General features: G+C 38.1%; 1 protein-coding gene across 2 annotated transcripts; it reads left to right on the top strand.

The window, feature by feature from the left end:
• Positions 1 to 205: 205 nt before the first annotated feature.
• Positions 206 to 22,670, top strand: LOC139124796 (kinesin-like protein KIF23). 2 transcript variants are annotated; one of them, XM_070690907.1, is made up of 21 exons: positions 206 to 357; positions 469 to 532; positions 1,523 to 1,757; positions 2,643 to 2,779; positions 3,856 to 3,980; positions 4,564 to 4,731; positions 5,082 to 5,114; positions 6,910 to 7,022; positions 7,585 to 7,706; positions 8,884 to 9,066; positions 9,744 to 9,863; positions 10,413 to 10,509; positions 11,487 to 11,602; positions 12,161 to 12,263; positions 12,470 to 12,678; positions 13,381 to 13,491; positions 13,895 to 14,270; positions 16,769 to 16,905; positions 19,537 to 19,704; positions 20,428 to 20,492; positions 20,896 to 22,670. In XM_070690907.1, exons 1-21 carry the CDS (start codon positions 347 to 349, stop codon positions 20,909 to 20,911), a joined length of 2,709 nt encoding a protein of 902 aa, XP_070547008.1. In that variant the 5' UTR covers positions 206 to 346; the 3' UTR covers positions 20,912 to 22,670. The 2 variants fall into 2 exon arrangements, with proteins under 2 accessions (XP_070547008.1, XP_070547007.1); XM_070690906.1 differs by lacking the exon at positions 5,082 to 5,114 and having other exon boundaries at positions 219 to 357.

Raw genomic sequence — 22,670 nt, forward strand, 5'->3', positions numbered from 1 at the left:
TTTCAGGCGTCGCAGTCATAGGAAGTTGGGAAGTATGCATCTACTTTGCTATATTTTATTTCTATATATCAAACATTCTTTCAATTTCATATATGAAAAACATCACTGTAGAAGCAAAGAAAAATTAAACGTAATTATCTACCGGTGGAACGCCCTCAATGGCATGAATGGGAAGTAAAACGAAAGGACGGAATGAAAGCCGCTCTATGATTGGTTGGCATTCGAAGAACGAAATTTGAATTGTGTAGAATACAGAGAGAACGTACTGCACGTCGTGCGACGCGAACTACGAAACGATAGCCAAAATCACTGCCAAAAATCTTCGAATACCACAATAGTCATAAAAATGAAGCCCATGTAAGTATCCAAATGTGTGTTAATCCTAATGTGTTTTCAGAAGTGGATCTTTGAAGTGATTTTTGTGGTTGTGAGTTGATGATCGTAACGTTGTTTCCTGTCCCATTTCAGGCGGGGCAAAACACCGAAGAAAACTCCAAGGAAACCTCAGAATAACGTTAAAGATCCAGTCGAGGTAAGATTGTTTGACTCGCTATTGAATGTCACATTTTAGCTGTGATGCTGTCCGTACAATCGGGAAGCCAGCGGTAATGAAATGTCACATTTGGTGCCGTGCGGTTGTCCTGACCATGGAGTTGCAAATCTCGCGGCAAAATCGTAAAATAAATACACCCGATGCAACATTACTCGATCAGTTTGCTGGCATCATTGCATAGAAACAGATAATTTCATTTGTCCAACGTAACCGCATATTGCCAGCCGTCTGTTTTTACACAATGGTCAATTTAAACAACGCAAACTCAAGCCTTTGATGAGAAACCATACAAACGCCAATCGGCCCAATGTGTGAACGGTCGCGCTCGTTCGAAGAGTAAAAACGTTGTCAAGCACAATGGATGAGGTCAGCAAATGTCGGAGGTAGAAGCCAATCAAGAAAACCACTCAATTCCTTCACATCCTTAACGCCTTTATATTTCTCCTAGTTTAGGGTGTATTACTTGTTAAATGCCAGAACAAATTACCCTGTACTTTTCTGCGTGGCAGGGCTGTGTGACGGCTAAAGGCCTCCCAGTGGTGGAAGGCCTATAGCCGGTAACACACAGCCTTGCCACGCAGAGCTAGCTACCCTGTACTTCAGTTGTCAGTGCAAGCTCCAGGCTTGTTGCAGTTCAAATGCCCCACAACTGTCCCCTACTATTGTATGTGTTTGTACCGACTGCACACGATTGCTGGGAAAGCTGAGGGCCACAAAACTGCATCAATAATCTACTGTGATTTTCACAAGTGTGCAGAATGTCTGGGGTACCAAATGACGAAATTTAAAATTTCACTGTAAAACCAATACAACAAAGAAAATCTATAATTTAATCATGGAGGTGTGTTACTTCCATATGTTTCATTTACATTGAGAACCAAAAATCACATTATGTCAGTGGATCTAACTCTTGTTAGGTTCAGTTCTGTTGAAAACCGCAAATCCTGCAAACTATTCTCACCGTATTAGGTATATTGTCGTCTTCGACCAAAAGACGAAGATGACGGTGAGAACTGCATCGAAGTCATCAACAGCAACACAGTACAGCTGAGTCCACCGCAGTGTTCCATTGCTTACAAGAGTGGCAACTACAAAGAAATACAGTACAAGTACAAGTTTGTGTTTGCTGAGGACACATCACAGAAGGCGTTGTTTGACCATGTGGCCTTTCCATTGGTGAATGATCTGATACACGGCAAAAATGGTGAGTATCACTGAAGGATTGTTTTGCCTGCTGAAGACATAAGAATTGCTTAATTCTGATCAGTGATTTGTGGTACATACCAGCTGATTAATACTATCGTAAGAAAATTTATCATGAGTGTATGTCAGACTTTCCAGACTGCAATACAGGGATATAGAATATAGCCTGCAGCCAGCAAAAAACAACCGGCTGTCAGCTCAAAATTCACTGGTTTTGAAAATTAGTAGTTTAATGAACATCAGGGAAACCTTGGACAAATATGCGCTGGCATACTACCTGTAACTGCTTATCGTTTTTTGTCACCTGAAAACAAAAATTCTCTACATCCCTGATACATATATAAGGAAGAAGCCGCTACAAACAAGAACTCGGCATATTTCACAGAGTTATATGTTTGCGATGTGATTGTAATTGCTTAAAATTTACAATACCCTCATGAAACAATTTGCATACCCAGTAACCCTACATGTGTAACACAATGGACATTTTAGAACTCTAGTCTATATCAGTTGAGTCAACTCAAGTCACAGAAACTTTCAGAATGATATCTGTGACCTTTTCGGGATCTACTTCGCTTTTCCTGAAAATAAGCTGGGACTGTGATTAGAGCAAGACTGCAATTTATTCACAATACACTTGAAAAAAAAATAATCGTAAATTATCAGGAACTCATTCACATTCACCTATTCCTTGCCATCATGTAATTGCTTTGTGGCACTGAAGAAAAGTAAATTTAAAATTAAAATTGAAAACTTGTGGATTTACTCCACATAGCAGATGAAACCTAGTGTGAATCAAATAATTCATCTTTTAAATGTGGTAGCAGTTGTGTGAATTTGTAGACTCAAATTATTAACTGATACTTTCCTGATTACCTTCATTCAGGTTTGTTGTTTACCTATGGAGTGACTGGTTCTGGCAAGACTCATACCGTCACAGGTTCTCCACAAGATGGTGGATTGCTACCAAGATGTCTTGACGTCCTTTTCAACAGCATATCTTCCTTGCAAGCCAAGAAATATGTGAGTACAGTGAAGAATTGACTCAGCTGCATCTAAACATAGTACCTAAAACACTCTTGCAAATTTGCCATATCCTCGATTCCTGATACAGTCACAAACAGTTTTAGGATTAAAGGATCTTTCATTTGAGTTTGACTACAGAATTACTCTTTACTTGTACTACCAGTATATGTCTGGTGCCTGTCTGTTCATTACACAGTTTTGCAAATTTTTTGTCATCATAAATTTGTTACATATTCCTTGAGATAAGTATCATACTTAGGTCATGGTCACTCTAACCATGCTTCGGTGTAATCAACAATGAGAAATTCATTGCACACCGGAGAGACTTTCCTCCATGGCTATTGTGTGACTTTATGTTTCTTCAGACATACATGTAGTAACAAACATGTTAGGTGTAATCGTATTTGACATTTTAAGTTTTCTCACGGTTGAAATTTGAATATGGCAGCAAGGCTTGAAACACCTGACTTCAGATTTACCGCCATTTCCACACCTCAGGGATGATGAACAATGGGACATTGTGTGCACAGAGTACTATACACCATGACCCTTAGCGCTTGGACACACTATGGCGCACAATTAGGTCATCCCTACAACACATGCATCAAATTAGAATTCTCAGCAGCACTTTCTATAGTATGTTATCAGGAAACTCAAACACACTTACTGCTTTATAATAGTATGAAGTCAGTGTTTTCATATATATCATACCTGTATATTATGCTAATTGAGGGAAAGGTCTGATCATGTAAGAAGTCTGATTTTTCAGTTTGAAGTTTTTGAGAAATAACTGGTGAAACAGTCAGCATTTTAATTACAATCATATTTCCTTTTATCAACCTTCCTTTTTATTTTCCCAGTAACCATCTAGTCTCTTTTTGTATTTGAGGTATGGATTACAACTTTGTGTGCTGTAGACTGTACCTCATCATAATGTAAATAACAAACAGCCTGACATGATTTCCACAAAAATCAGTTGAAAAACTCTTGAGTTATTGCTTCCTCAGTGTAAAAAAATGTATGGCAATTTCATTAATTTACTCATCACTGCAAACATTGTCACTTGATTTCAGGTGTTCAAGCCAGACAAGATGAACGGTTTTGAAGTACAGACAGAGGCAGATGCCATGGTTGAAAGACAGAAACGTGAATTACTGGCAATGAACCCACCGTCAACTCCATCAACACCAAAATCAAGGTAGATAATTTCAAATTTCATCACTTTGTACTCTTTCTCTGCTCATCTCAATACCTGCAATCAATCATGTCTTTGACCTTTATCCTATCAAGTTCATATGTCACTATCAGGTCAAGCATGTCTCACATTTTGCATTTTGACAAGGATTTAAAAGTCCTCGAAAGCAGATACCTTGCATATTTTTATAGACTAAGCCTGCTACATACATGTACACAAATTAATAATATGGCAAGTGGGTGAAAATACCAATGGTGTTGGCTCAATACTGCTTTTCATTGACACGGCAGATAGGGAAGTGATAATGGCTGACATGAAATGGGCAAAAATATCTCGGTCATCATACACCAGTTTCTCAGATACCATTTCCATCCATGTTATTAAAAGAAGAACATTCTTTATCTATGGAGTGTCAGAATCACATACCGGTATATAGTTTTGGTAGTTTAATTTTGACCCCCCACCCATCTGGCATAAAGCAGTTGTAGGCTTAATTTTGATGAACAATTTCCTTTAACAGCTGCCATATTGTCTTAGATGTTCTAGAATCATAAAACACAGAATTTTCGCTTTTTTCTTTCACCAGACATCGTTTTAGGGAAGACGTCAACGTTGCCAGAGTACGAGACACTACCTCTGTGGACAATGTAGAGGAAGACAATAACTACGCTGTCTTTGTATCCTATGTTGAAATCTACAACAACTACGTCTATGATCTCTTAGAAGACACGCCCCTGGACAACATCAATCAAAGGTGACAATAATTACAATATCAGAGTGTTTTCATCAATTGATATGAAGTATTATTTTATTCCTATTCAAAGAATATGCAAAAACTGCTTCAGTGATTTGCCATAGTCACTGAGTATGGTGACAACACCTCTATCTTGAGATATTCAATATGTTATTATTAGGGTTCAAACTTTCTTTGCTAGGGTTAAGCATGTAATCATAGATATTGTAAGAGATAATGGTATTTTTTTCTGGAAGAAGCAGAATATTATCTTCATACACCATTGATAATTTCAAGTCTGGTATTTGATAAAACATGACATTCATATATTTTTTTTGTTTTTCTTTTATTTTTTTCAAAATCGCTGACAGGTTTAGGACAGGTTTTCAGGACTACCTTGATACGTATGTTTTCACGTGTCATTTTGTGTGTGTATGTATGTGTGTGCGTGTTGGACTGCAACTGTTTGTGTTGCTGCTTCTCACTGCAAACTCAGACATGAAAATGTTTGAACGTTCCGACAAGGGCGCCCTCACATGTCAAATCTTCCAACCTGACTACCAACACTTACTGACTCAACTTGCTCACGGTGCAGTGTAGTGCCTCTCAGTCTGCATGTCTTATTCACCCTTGCACTTTTGCCATACTTGAGGTCAAGGTCAAAGTGCAGCTATCCCATAACCCAAGTCTCTTCTAATAAAGTCTGACAGTTGCTTGATGATTGATTACTAAAATAACACCATTCCTGTGTGGTGTATTTTCATGCTTGAGGTTTCAGAAACACTTTATTTAGAATTTTTGATTGTTTGATTTGAGGATACTGGTATACATGTTGGTAAGAAAATACAGATAAATATTATCTACATTTAGAATTGTGTAAGAAGACACCTACAGAAGTAAGTTATATGATGTTGATTATTCTTCCAATCTTTGGCTTGGATCTTTCCTGAAAACACCAAAATTTGGTGAAGTGTAAATAAATTGTCATTATGGTTCCTTTGATCTTGTGATAATCCTTGTTGAAAGCTCCAGTGGTAAAAATCAAGAATATTTAATCAAAAAGTTTTTCTCTCAAGTAACCAACACAATTTTTATGGATGGGACATTATTTACCAGCAAAGTTTTGAAGAAAATAATTGCAAATATTTGGTCACAACCAAACTCTGAAATGGTGAAAAATATAATTTGTTAAAGTTTGTTTGCGTTAACAGTGTCATTTGTTGAGAATCATGGAAAGAGCTTATGATGTGAGAGAAAATTGGATACCAATCTCATGGAAATTTATGCACTTAATTCAAAACAAACTGAGTCATTTTTCCGACCAGGTGGTTGCACTTTGAGATAGACCTGAAGTTTACACCTTACCACAACTTTTGCTAATGGAAGGATATGGGTAGTATAAAATTAATGTGGAAAAACTTTAGTTACCAATAACAGATTAACAATATAACAATAACAGGAGTAACCATACGGTAGTGGTGCACCAACAAGCTGTATCTTAATCAATTTAGTGTAATCATTACTGTTTAGCATGTTAATTATCCGGTTAATATTAGTAGAAAATGAAACAATGCTGAATCACAATTCCCATGGGAAATGAATATCTATTTAAAATGAAATGTGGTATATGATATGTGTTCTTAGTTCTATCTGTAGTAGCTAGGAGAAAGTTTTTGTCTTAATAACAGATAGCATATGCTTGCACAATTGTAATCTCATATATTTTATTTATCTTTATTTATTATATGTGGTATATTTATTCCTTCATCAGTGTTTTTGCTTTAAGGTTGGGGAATATTAGTAAATGATTCGAGAACGCTGATAACATTGCTGCTGTCCCTCATTTTGATTGCATTGATAAACCAAAGGGAACCCCAGTAACATTCACATGCTTACAGCTTTTTGCAAAAACACTGTTCATTTATTGTTTTTAGCTCCTGGGATAGTATCTGGGCTTTGCATGAGTCCGTTAAGTATATGTGTAGTGTTATATCTTTGTACGGGTGAATGCAAATACTTGACCAACGATTTTAGTGACTTGTTTCTCTGTATCTTTAGTTTCACTTTACATTGTCTGCAGTGTCGACGAAATGGTAGTTTTGTGTTGTCTTGTAGTAGCACTTTTTGTCACGAGTCTCTTGTGTGCCCATATGATTGATTTTAAAAAAACAGTGGTAACAATGGTTGTCTTGGTTACAGACCTCCACAGTCCAAGATTCTACGTGAGGACAACTGTCACAATATGTACATCAGTGGATGCGCTGAGGTTGAAGTCAAATCTACAGAGGAAGCATATGATGTCTTCCTGAGAGGTGAGGTCATAGGTTACAGGTCCCTTGACAATTTTTAATAAAAATTTTACCTTACAAACTATAGTAGTGGGCAACATAGAAATACGGAAAAAGGCACTTCTTTCAGGCGTTATGAGAAACCCAGTAAACGGACTGCCTCCTTTTTGAATTTTATCTGTTAAAGTTTTTAATTTAAGTTATAATATCGGCACACGTAGGACCACTACACCAGGTTGCTGAACCATTGTATTTGCCTAACTGTTGACCGCACACAGAAAGAATTTTGTTTTTCTACGGTTGTGTTTAATGATTAGCTTTGACAGCATCATAAATAGAGGGATCTGTGTTTTCATTTGTGGAAGTTTCCCCTTTTTAATCCTTTCACATCATTTCCTTTTATACTGATTCTTCCACCCTGTTACTATTAGACAACTGAATGGTACCCAATTCTGGTAGTAGAAGAGTTGAGGGTAGATTGGTAGATTAAGGGTACAGTCTTGGACCTTCACACAAATTGTTGGTCATTTTTTCCGCTGTAAATCAAATCATAACAAATAAACTTGTTTTCAACCATGTTTTGCAGGTCAAAAGAGACGTCGAGTAGCTAACACGCAGCTGAACCGTGAATCAAGTCGTAGCCACAGTGTGTTCAACATCAGATTGATACAGGCACCATTAGACTCACTGGGTGAAGAAGTTGTACAGGTAAGGTGATGATATTTCTCTCTTTCATGAGTAAATGGAGCTACAAACTTGGTTACTGAAAGTTGAAATTATCAACTCAAAAAATAAAAATGCCCTTTCACACCGATGTATTACACAAACAGAGTTTCTTTTTGCAAATTTGCACACAGAAAACATTTAAAAATCTTACTTCTCACACTTCATGAACATCACAGTATTGCTACACTACTTGTACTTGTCGATGAAGTAGTGATATTTTCCTTACAGAACTGTGGTGAAAATAACATGGTAGACAAATAATCCAATGGACTAAACCCAGAATTTGAATAGCCCATGGTACAAACAAACCCATGTGCACAGACGCGCATAGATATGCGTGTATTTCTGTTCGTGTTTGCAAACATGCATTTGTTTGTGCCGTGACCACATGATTCCTTGGGCGTACTGAGTGTGTGAAATACTGCGCACCCTTTTTATTCCGGAGTCGAACCATCGTAGTTGCAGCCTTGATTGATTAAAGTCCCGGTCATATCTACTCTTCTGGGTAGCTACTTGATAATGGAATATGATTGGCACGTGGTAGTGGTTAATTACAGAGAACACCACATTAACCCGTCAAGCCATTTAGCAAAATGCCTAGTGAGACAGGGAGTCATTTGGCCAGATAACAAATAAATTGGTGATCAACTTCACTGGTTGGGTACAGCAATTGCAAACACTAAAATCAGCGGGTAATCTCAATCGGTGTCAATTGTGAATTATTCTTCATTCGATTCAGTTTATTTTCTAAGATACACCATGAGAGAAATGGTTTGTACCACTGTGCGATGTTTACGCAGCCTGTAGTATCAGTATCAATTTTATGGCCAGAGTTGGGCTTCCTGCTGACTTTTGTATTACAATCGCTGTACCAGACCACTGAAGTTGACCGCCAATTTACTTGTTATCTGGCCAAATGACTCTCTGTTTTACAAGGCATTTTGCTAAATGGCTTGACGGGTTAATGTGGCGTTCTCTGTAATGACGGAATGATGACAACTTTTGTGTTTGATAATTTGGTTCAATGAACCAATGGATCATCTCGGCTGATAAACTGACCAATTTAGCTTTACTTCAGGTTTTTCTAAGACTTTGTGACTGTCATCAAAGTACACTCATAATGTTTTGACCTTTACATTTCGTATTGTACATTCTTCAGGACAAAGAACAGATCTGTGTGAGTCAGCTGTCATTGGTTGATTTAGCCGGCAGTGAAAGGACAAACCGTACCAAGAATTCCGGTGACAGACTGCGTGAAGCTGGTAACATCAATGCATCACTGATGACACTGCGTAATTGTATTGAAACACTGCGTGAAAACCAACTCAATTCAGCTGATAAGGTATGGCTTTGCTGGGAAAAATATTTCAACTTATCAGTTTTCATTGCATTCTTGCTGTACTACTGTATATTGCAACTGTCTTTAGACATAATCCCTGTGAACCCTTTGAGCACCAAAGTCAGTTTTGTCACCTTTATGAAATATACCCCAGCCAATTTTTTTCAAATTTTTGCCAAAATTTTGATAAAAGCTGGAGCCAATGAATTTTGATGTCCATTTGATCCAAAATTATCAAAAATTACTGAAAAAGTCATAAAAATTGGATTAAATATTGCACTGTTTCGTGGAAAACTTACAGCACTCAAAGGGTTAAATGATTTATCACGATGTGATTTACACAAACAATGTGAAATTTAACATAATCTGTAAAACAGTGCTGGTATGAGCAGCAAAAATATTCTTGTTTTGAGTGTAATAGAGATGCAGAGCAACTCAGAATTAGATTTTATGCTTTTTTACACAAAAGCTATATTGCTAGATTTCCAAAAGGGCAAGGAAATTGCAAATATTACTGATCATGTTTTTAATCTCAAGCTGGATTTAAAAACAAATTTTTGTACACTTCCTATATTTGTAGGTGAAGTATTTAATGATACATATTACACTGTCCTTCTCTGCAATCCAGATGTTTGATTTTTGTGTCATTTTCCATCTAACCATGTTCTGCCAAATTACAGATGGTACCGTACCGTGACAGTAAACTCACCCATCTATTCAAGAACTATTTTGATGGAGAGGGTAAAGTCCGCATGGTGGTTTGTGTCAACCCAGCTGCTGTAGACTACGATGAAAATTTGGTAAGTCTTCAAGCTTCTGTCTTGAAATATTTACGCCCGCAATGCAGGTTTTAAATCTCTTGGTTGCCAGGGTCATCTGTTTCTGCAAGGTCAAGTTGGTTAATACCGATGAAGGACCAGCAACTGTAACTTTTAACAGTTGTTTTCAGGTTTTGTTACCTGTGTCAGCAGCAGTTCCTAGATACCGGTGTACTTCCCATAGCATGTTGAAATACCCAGTACTCTGCCTGTCACAGTGATCTTCTGGACTCTAAATGTCTTGATCTGTACTTATTTTAAGATTGAAAGTGTCCTCAAATTGTGATCACACTGCTATTCTTGTGGTGATTTTAACTTTTTTACACAAATTCAATGTGAACAAGTCCACCCTTAACATTGATAACAATGGGTTTAGGCCGAACCATATTGGTGAATGGGTTAAAGAGTCTACCATATGTTCCAACTTCCTGTAAGTGGACTTTCAGAATTTACCAGTATAGAAAATGCAATCCTGTATTCATTAGCTGACTTACAGTTTATTCTAATGTTCATGACTTTTTGCATTTGCAGCATGTGATGAAATTTGCTGAGGTGACACAAGAAGTACAAGTAGCCAGACCCACTGGTGTTAGGTTTGATGTGGGACTGACACCTGGCAGAAGACGAGGTAAGATTCACCTCTTTCATCCCCATTTAAGAGTGAAGAGGCCCATCTTTGTTATAGAAAAAAATTAACTTGAACCAATAATAAAAGGGTGTAAAAGAAAATTCCGTTCAGAGATTTACTATAAACCTCAACCCCACTTTGACACATAATCAATATTCTGCGTCTGTGCCATGGAATGTAATTCATAGGAAATTTCACTGTACAAGGGGATGAGCTCTATCAAACTAGACTACAGGACAGGCAAATTAGACTATAGGCAGGGCTCAAAATTTATTTACAGTGAAACCTGTCTACACTGAACCGTCTACACTGGAAACTGTCTGAACCGAACTGTCCTGATAAAACACTCTAGCGGTATGTCAAAAGACGTCTATAAACCGAACAATTTTCTCAGTCCCTGAACGGTTCAGTTAAGGACAGGTTTTACTGTATTTGTTCGGTTGTCAAGGTTAACCACTGCATTCAAATTTTGGCGGTCAATAACAAAATGTTGGTGGTCCAAAATAATCAGTCACTTTCAGAGTGTAATCGTTGTGGAGGTCAGGGTCCATAGGGCTAGATTGTGGGCTGAGGTCTTGTTCTGGCCACCATTCCACCACATTTGTAGAGCTGGATTTGGGTTGAAATTTCTTAGTTGAGGTCCCGCCGTTATAGCTCTGGAGTGTACCAGTGAAAGCACAAAAAGCTTGGTGTTCTGGATGGACCACCCAAAATGGAATCTGGTGGTCAAAATGAGAAAATTGGTGGTCTTTTGACGCATGACCACTGGTTATTTCGAACCTGTATAGGACTACCAAACTAGACTACAGGCCAGGCAAACATGACTGTAGGACTACCAAACTGGACTGCAAGACCACTGGTCTTATGTGGCTAATGGCAAGGGGACCACCAAATACTCAATAGATTTCTACATTCCTGGTTGTCATTCCTTACTTCCACTGAAAGAATTCTTCCCATTTCCATTCATTTGACCACAGCCAATCAAATGTACAAGGAAGCCTTATCAAAGATCCACCAGGACGGAATTGATAGCACAGAATTACCACCACTGCCTCCCTTACCATTTACATGGCCTGAGTTCCCAGTGTTACAGGTAAGTGCTACGTATCTCTCACCGTCTTAGGAATAAAGTTTATGTTATGCATTATTTTGCTGAAAATCAAATTCTTCAGAGCAAACATTGCACAAATTGCTTATACCATACAACACTATGAATAGGTAGAATTTGCCAGACAGTATGATGCTACTTCACTAAAATATACAAGGCCATGCTTTGATCTTAATTTTCTCTTATATGTACTGCACAGTATAAGAAGTCAAACAGCTCATAGTACTTGTACCACTGTGTGACACAAAACATGGATATTTGTTTTATGTACTGAGTGAATCTTAATTCTGTAACTTCTTCTGAAGCGGTAAATTTTCAATACTGTTCTTGAAATAGGTTAAACCGGTAAATTGATTGGACCACAGTACAAACAACCATGTGCACCAATGTGTACAGAAATGTGTATATTTCCATGTATGCGATTCTACGTGGTTTTGTCTGTACCATGATTACTTGGATGTACTGATTTTGTATAACACATTGCGTTCCTTAATTCTTGAGTAGAATCACTGATAATACAATGCTCTTGTTTGTCTGTGACAGCTTGCCGATGCCAGTGATGACACCACACTGAGAAATCTGATGACATTCCTGTCAGAACAACTAGCAAGGAGAAACACTGTGTTAGACGATCTAAGTAGGAAACGTAAGTATACCTGCGTTGTTTGTGACACAGAAACATAGACAGTTTATAGCGGATTTTAAAGGACGTGTTCAAGGATTGTTATCTTTTGGTGTCAAATGCATCAAGTTCAATCAAGAATTGGTCTAGAGGAACAGCGCCCTCAACGCCAGCTTTGCAAACTCGGTAACCCATCTTTGCCTTTGTTTTTTCTTCAAAATGGTATACAGAGGCTTCATTCAGACAAATGTTAGTGGAGTTTGAAAGGGAACATGAAGATCTAAAACTCAGGAATGCTGAACTTGAATCCAGACTTGGCGGCAAAGACAAAGATGTGCTGAGAATGGAGAAAAAACTGAAAAATCTGGAAGCCACCAACGCCATGTTACATCGACAGACCCAACTCTATGAACAAGATCTCAGAGATCTCAAAAACCAGGTCAGTAGTTTTACACAGAAGATGTTTCCTAACGACATAGTGTGCTGCTTTAGTTTTCTGTAATAACTGTTGAAGGCGAAGCCAAATTATAAATTGTAAAAAAAATATTTTTCAAGCTGATAAATATTCCGCATAAGTGGGTAATAAAAATCACATGTGGTATACTGACTGGAGTCCCAAATATAGTGTGTGTATAAGTTGTTTGCATATAGTCTTACCAGGCAGTCAGAGCTTTAACAACATTGCTAAAGTAACTGTTGCCACGACAAAAGTAGAATGTGCAGCTGTTACAAAACAAATCAAATGGGCCAAACCCGGAATTCGAATCGACCACGGTACAAACAAAGCCATGTGCGCAAATGCGCATAGACGTACGTGTATTTCCATACGCGTTAGTACACAGTGGGTTTGTTTGTACCGGCATCACGTGATTGTTTTGGTGTACTGAGTCTGTAGAACGCATCGCGTCCTTTTTTTTCCGGAGTAGAACCATTAATGAATACACTCCCTAACCTTGCACTGCATTTTGTGCTGGGCTTATCAAGGTACTCTATAAGAACAGGTATATGTTGAATACTATCTTTTGGAGCAGCATGACCTTGCAAATTCATGAACTGACTGAATAAAGTTAACATCTTAACACAGTCTGTTCAGATTTCTTGAAAATTATAAACTGTCTTTTCTCTTTTCTATTCCTACAAGGTTGATAAAAAGGACAAGGACATGCAAAAAGTGAAGGAGGAAAAACGGAAGATGCAGCTAGCGATGAAAGGAATCATGGGAGTTGAGAAAGACCGGTGGGAGAAGGAATGCGTAAGTCTCATAAAAAATCTCAATTAATGCCGCCCCCCTCCCCATAAAAAATCTCAATTAATGCCGCCCCCCCCCCCCCCCCCCCCCCCAACCCCTCTCCAGTCAAGGTCATATGTCACCAGGAGGTCAAGTTGGTTAAAACCAGTGAGGCATAAAATATCCAGTATGTTTCATTTCAACAAAAACTTTAACATTTGAAGGTAAAACAGAGATACACTGTACTTGTGTACACACGGTTTTTGCTGTCTTTACTTGCTGTACCATACCATTCCAAGTAGGTGAAATTTATACGTTTGGCTCAGTACTGACTTGGCAGATGGGGAAGTGATACACCTGATAGGAGAAGATGGCCTACCAACTCTATGGGAGACATTTGAAAGTATTATGAATCATTTTATTTCAGGCAAAGCGGGTCAAAGCCACGCAGATTGAAATGCAGAACAAAATCTGGGTGAAGGACGAGAAGCTGCGGCAACTCAAAGAAATCGTCTGCAACAAAGACGGCGTTCCGATTACCAGCGAATCCGAATCAGAAGTCGACACCAAGAAACCCAAGCCACCTCCAAAGCCATACACCCGTGGCAGGGCAGCTGCGCACGCTAACCAAGGCAACCGTACCAATGCAAGCAATGCAAATAGCAAGTATCGATCCAAGTCGCCGCCCCCTGTGCCTACAAGAACTCACAATCATCCCCCAGTGCGACTGAGGCACCGCCGCTCAAAGTCAACCAACGCTGACACTTGGGTGGACCACAAACCAGTCAGCACTCTGGAAACAGGTAAATATATATTTCAGATCACAGCAAATCATTCTCTCGTCAGAGTTCAAGAAGGGAAGAACATAACTGACAGAGTTCTGGCATATTTACCAGTGTTTCCGCTGCCCGCTCGCCAAAATCGCAAATGCGAGAAAAAAGTAGCGTTTGGCGAGAAGATTTTGGCAAAAGTTAGCCAAACTTGCGAACTGAAAATTGCACTATGACGTCATCAATTTGTCTGTCCGTGCGCACATGTCCTGCATTCAACTTGAGACGTCATGCTGTATCTCTCTACATCCCTGACCTTATGCGTCAGGAGATCCTATTTGGAACACATACAGTATGAATAAAATTGTAACGAAATAACTCACAAATCAATAGTACCGCATGTATATCATGACTAGTTGACTAAAATGTTGCGAAGTTTTGGGTTTGACTACGCGCAATGTGTGCCTACAGATAACTCCGTGCAGTGACCACCGTCAACACTGAAGGATCGTAGTGACGGTGAAACTAAGCAAAAACGGCAAACTTTCCTTTTTGACTTTGGCTGCGCCACAAATATGGGGGGAACCAGCCCCACAACACACATTCTAAGCGCAAGTAAAGCTATGAAATGGAAAGAAAGATTATGATCAATGTAGGAAAGTCGACCGTGAATTTGGAAAGGAAGGTAGCGGCATTTTTTAGAACTAAAGTGAGTACGGCACTTCTGAATAGCAAAAATGTTTGTGGTGTATTGCTGCCAACAAGAAAATACCTTTACTGGCGTTAGAAACTTGTGTGAATTGGCTTCCTTAAATATAAATTCGCGACAATTTTCAGTGTATCACGGACCGTGGTGTATTGTGACGTGACATCGTATACAGACTTTCAGAGAAGGCACTCGCTTGTTAGCCGAGTCGGCCTAGTTCCACATTCACATCGTGCAAATACGCTAAGTCTTGTTGCAATTTTTGAGCATTTAACTTGATCGTCAGTGAAACAAAAATATGTTTCTCCATATCAAAAGGGTATATATTTGATATTTTACGGTTCTGTTTACAAATAGACGTGAACATTTGGATTTTTGATCCGTGATTTCCGCGATCCATGGCATGATTCAAGCTGGCTGTGATTACATACTTACGGTCTTTGATGATGACCCCTGACCCAAGCGCCATTGATACGCTGTGCGCTGTCCGAGCTTCGCTTGCTGAACTTCAAGCGTAAAGCAAATGTATTGGAAGTCTAAAAAAATGCACATATTTCTCAAGTCTGAGAGTATTTTACTTTCGAACTGCTACGAGAATGGATATCTGATTCGTTTGAAAAAACTAGTATGCTGAACCAGGTTTCATGCCGTTGTCTGTAGCGATATGTACAGTATCGCACGATAGCGATTTCAGGTTTGTTACTGAATATAGTTGCATATGCCTAACTTTGGACAAGTGTCGCTTGAAATTCGGACAAATTTTATGTTGTATGCGTGGCTGATGTTGGCACCTTGTAATCTGAACCATAAATTGGTGTTACTTTTAGTATCCACAGTACCGGTAGCACTAACAGGGTTTATTTCCGTCATCTTAGGGAAAATGCAGACAAATATTTATTTTTGCATATTAATGAGAACGAAATGACGTCATTTGTGATCAGTCTTATTCAGTTGTATCGGCTTGGCTAATTGATTATCTGGTTTGGCGAATAATTTTTCTGGGCTTCTAGCCAAATTTGCTACAAGATTTTGGAACCCAGGGGAAACACTGTTTTACCTGTTCACCCCAGTTTTCCATTGAGAGGGCCGCACTCCCTATTGATAACAATGGGTTTTGGCCAACCATGGTGATGAAAGGGGTGGACAGTTTGTCAATGGATGAACTCAGGGATAAAAAGGACGCAGGATATTTTATAGATTCTGAAAATCACATGATGGCAGTGCCAACAAAAATTTAAGTGTAAAAATATGTATGGAAATACACTTATTTATTTCTATGCAGGTTTGTGCACATGGTTTTGTGTGCTCTGTTGTTTATTCGACTTTTTGGTCTAACCATCGTGGCGAAAGGCTGAAAAGTTGCCTGATTGCCCCTCAGTCTGTACGTAAACAGTAATGGTTACAGCAGATACAGTTAGTGTATATCATAAAACACAGATAAAAGTTCATTATTTTCCAGGTTTGTGCACATGGTTTGTTTGCACTGTTGTCTATTTGACTTTTGGGTCTAACCATGATGGTGAAAAGTTGCCTGATTGACCTTCAGTCTGTACGTAAACAGTAATGGTTACAGCAGATACAGTTAGTGTATATCATAAAACAGATAAAAGTTCACTATTTTCCAGGAAAATTGGAACAGTGCAAAGGATCTAGATGTTGGTGTCTGAACATGATTATGAATCTTTTCGGTGGTTGCTGAACGTTTTATTGTCAATACTTGTTGTAGATGTATCTATGCGGAATCTTACAAAATTTCAATGTAATATCAAGATTTCAATGTTTATCCTGAAGAATGAATGAATATTCCATGATTTTGTTTCGGCAGAGACTGTGCTACAGCCTGCCATTAAGAAGAAGAAGACGGTGGCCGTGATGAACAAGAAAGATCTGAAAGCTGACAAGTACATCCTGACGCACCAGGAGGAAGATTCACAGGGCGAAATGGAGACACAGCTTATCAAGGTAATGTCACTACTCTAATGAATACACAGGTTACAGGCTAGGCCTACTCTTGAACAAAATGTCACACTCATGAATACTGCACAGTGTTCTATGAAAAACCGACATGGAAGGCGTCATCTTTTATTACATTCCTCGATGTGAGTGCAAAAATGTGCATTGATTTGAACAGGAACATCCGGGGAGTTAGCCGGCCCGTGAACGATGTACTTACCGGTTTCCATGGTTACCCCGTCCGGTGAAGCCCTTCGACGTTTTCGACGTCAAGGTACACGCTTTACGTTAGATGTAAAATATCCATGAGCGCACTGCTATTTTGACTTTCGTTAAAATCTGTTTGATGCTGGTCGATAATTGTAAAATTGTTTGAGAATGCCCTGCCCTAAATGTCATATATAGCATCACTGTGAAGAGGCATGTAATAAAAATATTATTGCCTGAATACACAGGTTTATGTGCCCTCGCAGCGGGAGACAATTTGCATGCCCTCCTGGCGTCAGGCAAATTGTCACCTGCTCTCGGGCACATAAACCCATGTATTCAGGCAATAATATATAATACCATGAGAAACAAATACATGTGGCTGAAAAGTGGATAGGAATACAAATAGTTCCATGCACAATTATTCATGTGGGTTCTCTTTATACCATGGTCAAATTGAATTCTGGCTTTCACCAATTAAGGTATCGTAACTACATGTTAGTAACTTTGGAAGAGTTACAGGGATGCTCAACGGAAAGTAGACGATGAGATTAAATGATACCTTACTCAATTACTAATTTACATCAGACACTTTATTTCTAAAACTACACTAGTACCTCACAATATTGCTTGCGAGCGGCAAGTTCTCAAAGACAAGAATAACAAATACCAGACCTAAATGATTCCTTAACATAACAGTCGCTTGCCTGCTTCTCTGCCGACATGAGTGCCTTATCTCTTTCCACTGGTTTATTGCCGTAATCTTATACCACGATACTAATTACACAGCCACAAAAAGACAACTGTAGTTCTTGCTGAAGAAGTATAAAAGAGTATTTCTCGCGGGGAATCTAGCTCTGCCATAGCAGTGACGGTCTGTGACATTAGCAGTGACACGTGTTTTGTCAATTTGGTACAACTTTTTGATGATAAAAATCTTTACTAAGAGGCCTTTAGGTTACCAAAAATAAACACCATCGACGCGATTGTCGATGGCACCTAAACCTTGTAAGAGAATAGTATTTTTTATTTAGGAGGGCGATCTCAAATATATTCGTGAATGCATCTTCCAAAAGTGAAGTATATACGAAAGTGAAAGCAACAAATTTGTTCGAACTGGGTATTGTCAGTACTCCCTAACTAGCTTATATACAGTGCAGCTTACGCAGTACAATTAGTCACATGTAAAAACAACTTGCGTGCATGCCTGGCTAGCCTTTCAAAAAGTTTATTTTCTAGCTACGTATGTTGCAAAATTGGTTTTGATCATTTTGAGTGAAACAGCTTCTGAACCCTTGACTTGAATGCTAGGCGCTCTCTGATCTTTGACCCAATCGGATCAGCATAATTTATAGCAAGAACTACAGTTGTCTTTTTGTCGCTGTGTAATTAGTATCGTGGTATAAGATTACGGCAATAAACCAGTGGAAAGAGACGACTGTTATGTTAAGGAATCATTTAGGTCTGGTATTTGTTATTCTTGTCTTTGAGAACTTGCCGCTCGCAAGCAATATTGTGAGGTACTAGTGTAGTTTTAGAAATAAAGTGTCTGATGTAAATTAGTAATTGAGTAAGGTATCATTAATCTCATCGTCTACTTTCCGTTGAGCATCCCTGTAATTTGTATTAAGCACACTATCTTGTGACTTTAATTATTCATATTTTCGTCATTGATCTCTGCTGCAAAGAAACAGAAAAAAGAAATATTATGCAAAGGCTCTGAAGTGATGAACTCTTTTTTTTGGCGTAATTACCTGCTGGATGATTCAATAGTTCATTTTGTTAACTACAGTCAAACCTGTGTATAGTGGTCACTCAATGGACCAAGAAAAAGTGACGTGGCCTTTCTATAGAGGGTGGGTGTGGCATTACTTTCTGTGCAGGTGGTGCGCTAAGTGGTTAATTTAGGGAAAGATAAAAGCAATTATAAAATTCCATGACATAAATCTGTTAAAAAACATAGAACAGCTATTTAGTTTCTGAAAGCTTGTAATGCAGATGTAAAATCAGTAAAAGTAGACTTATTTCGTGCTTGCCAGTCTGAGCATTTTTTGACAGAGGTCATTGAGAGTCAGATATATTGACCATTATATACAGGTTTTGTACCAAAATGGAGCAATTCCATGTGACCACTGACCACATAAGAGAGGTGGCTGTTCTGTAGAGGGCCTTTAACATGTAAAATGCCACGGGACTGCCACAAAGTGACCACTATAGAGAGGTGACCGCTCTGTAAGGGTGGCCACTATGACAGGTTTGACAAACAATAGCTCAGTTGTTTTCATTACTGAGCTGGAAGCTAGTGGAATCACTAACCCGAAGAGAGACGAGAAAATTCCTGCAGAGTACAAGCCAAATGAAAGGTGACAAGCTCATATAGTGAATAAAGTTTCCAGTCGTACAATAAATGCTAACTGACTTTATATCTTTCAGGGTGATGTGTTTACAACCAGAGGTGGAGGTCACGCCGTACAATTTACAGACATTGAGATGTTGACGCAGGAGTCGCCAACCAGCGGCCATAAACGAAAATCCTTGCAATCTGTGGCAGCAGCAGAGCATGAATCCGAGAGTGGCGAATGGACTGATGTAGAGACCAGAGTAAGTTATTTGTCTAACACAGTACTCCTGATTGGCTGAAATATGATATGATTTGACTTTATATTCCTATGTCATCCAATGTCATTTTCCATATTGTTCCTTGCCACAAGATGCCTGTTTTTCATCATCCTGTTTTCGCAGATGCCTGCAGTTCAAATCAATGCCAGAGATCTGTTTCTATTTAGGATGTTATCTGACATATCATAATTTATTTTTGTGTAAATTCTCTTGAACACCCACACTCACAGTGTCACTATGAATAGGCCAGTGGTTGGTTAAAAACTGGTTAGGTCCAAACAACCTCAAAAACTCTATGAGAAATGAACAAAGCAGACATCCACGATCAAATGATCATGATAACATGATAATTGCAATGACAGAGAGAGTAGGAAATTAGAATGGCAACCCTAGGCACTTTATAAAAACACCACTGGCAATGGTTGTAATATGTCCACAATGATAATTCTCATTTTAACAACATACACACATGTACACAAATGTAAAAAATGAGAGAGACAGAGAATTGACAATCTCAGCAAACTTGTATCCATGAAAATATGTTATGCTGTTCTCTTCATAAACAGTCCAGAGAATCATTGACACTCTAGAAAATTTCTATTTCTTCAAGTGTCCATTTGAAGCATTCAAGCATCACTTCACAATCAACCCTGAGAGTTTGTTGTTTTTATGATTATTTTACACTATATTCATATTTCATTGCAGTGTGCCGTGGGGATTGAAGGAAGACCAGGCCAGGCAGAACCCTCCTTAGTTCATACGAATCCCAAGTAAGTAAGCAATACCAATCTCATGGAAGACTTGAAATAGATCATTATCTTCACGGTATCGTCAAAGGTTGAAGATCTATTCCTTAACATGCTATGATTATCACTTTCAATTTAGTGACATTTTCATTAGACAACAAAGTTTATTCTGCTACACCATTTGAACCCTATTTTGGATAAATTCCACCTTGTCAAAGGTCATCATGGGGTCAGGGTTCAAAGGACAGATATTGGTATGATATAATCAGCTATTTTGAAAGAGGTAATAGCCTGTGTATTACTGAATTTCAGGCTAATGTAATTTGTTGGGTATGATCATATTTTGGAAAGAGGGGTGTAGCCGATAAATCTGTAATGATCAGTCTATGTCTATATTCATCTCTTCTTTTTTTTTATTTCATTTCAGACGATTGAAGAATTAAACCAGAATGGATCATTTACAGATATGACTTATTTCTTATAAAGCAATTTAGTAGGGCTGTGAGTTCTGCAAGTATTTTGTATCTGCAGACGACTGCTGTTCAATCATGGTTTTGTATTTAGATTGTAAACTAGAACTATAATGATAATTTAGCATTAGATATGTCTTACAAAATAGTTTGACTTGAACATTGGAGATGATAATAGTGATATGTTCAAATTTGAAGAAAAAGAAAAAATATTTTTGTTACTATTACTGAAGTTTTATTCTTAAAGTGATATTTTCTGAATTTTTTTGTTTGGCTTCCTGATGTGTACTCTTTATGTTTTTTTATTGTGTTACTTCAATCTTTTCATGTTGCGTACAGGAGAAACTAACTGACTGGCAACTCTTGCCATGTAGTCATAAGTTCAATTTTAAGACAGTCCACGTCTCAAAAATGAAAGACTTAAACTTTTGCTCAAACTTTCCTTACACAGCTAACTTCCTACCATTCTCTTTCAAAATCAACAATAAAAAGCGGGGGTCATGTGCAGAAACTACTGGCCCACTCAGTCAAAGTTTCCATTTTAATTTACTTTTGTTTCAAAACCTGTAATTTACACATTCTATCAAATGGCATGGTGTTCCACGTACTCCTGTAGAACGATAATTGAACAGTTTAGCAGCAAATCAATTTACATGCAAGTGTTTCCACTTGGTACAGTTTCTCTTGTAACCACTGTGTCATCGTCACCCTATCTCTCAATGTTTTGTGTTACTGTCCTTTCTTCTCTTGTTCAGTTGTTGTGTCCTTTTAATGTTCACTGGTTCATTGTATCTATCCATATTTGCCATATATACTGCCAACGTTTAACATGAAACTGCCAGTTCTAAATGTGATTTTCCCAGGTTCATTTTCAATACCACTGTCAATTACCTTGTAAATATAATTCTAGGACCTCACTCACTGCCAGTATTTATCGACAGATTTGCACTTTGTGATGTCTGATTATAGATATTATATCAACGAAATTCCTTCCCAAAATACCACTTCTGTATTTCACTAGTGATCATGATTTGCGGACTCACACGGGATTTCAGAATACATGTAGCATATGATTCAGTATCTATATTTCAAATCTGCCATTATATAGTGATATTTTCATCGAACACTGCCTCAACAATTTTTGAAATCAACTGCTGTAGATGACTGCATGTACTTGTTGACAGAAGATACATTTTTTGCTACAATCAAAACTATAAAACGCTTGTTGAATACTACAAAATTGCTATCCACTGTCAAGATAACCCAGGTTTTTGAAGAACAATGTAACTTTTAATATCATGAACCTGTATTAGTTATAGTAATGCAACTGTGACAACCATCCAAGCCAACCTCCTTTGCTATTAGTTATCCATTCACCAGAAAAGACACTCAGATAACATTTTGTTTCATGTGTGTTATGTAATATTTGATCATCATTAGTTCAGGAGCAGATTACGAGCACATAATATATCATTGCACGTGCAGAATTCCTGAAATCTACAAGTAATAATCACAGAATTTTCATCGGAGGTATTGGTAGTGCAAGAATGTTGGCTTGTGGTTGTGTCATTTTGACACCTGGTCATATATGTAGACATAGACCCCACAGGGTCTATCATGTAGATGACTATTGTATAGATATTTATAATCATGTTAGTCACATTTCAATATCAATGTACATTTCACTAATTCTGTTCATTTGCAATAAAGGTAGATACAATACACAACTAAA

This window comes from Ptychodera flava, assembly GCF_041260155.1.
Source record: "Ptychodera flava strain L36383 chromosome 23 unlocalized genomic scaffold, AS_Pfla_20210202 Scaffold_24__1_contigs__length_23054250_pilon, whole genome shotgun sequence".
Taxonomy (NCBI): Eukaryota; Metazoa; Hemichordata; class Enteropneusta; family Ptychoderidae; genus Ptychodera; species Ptychodera flava.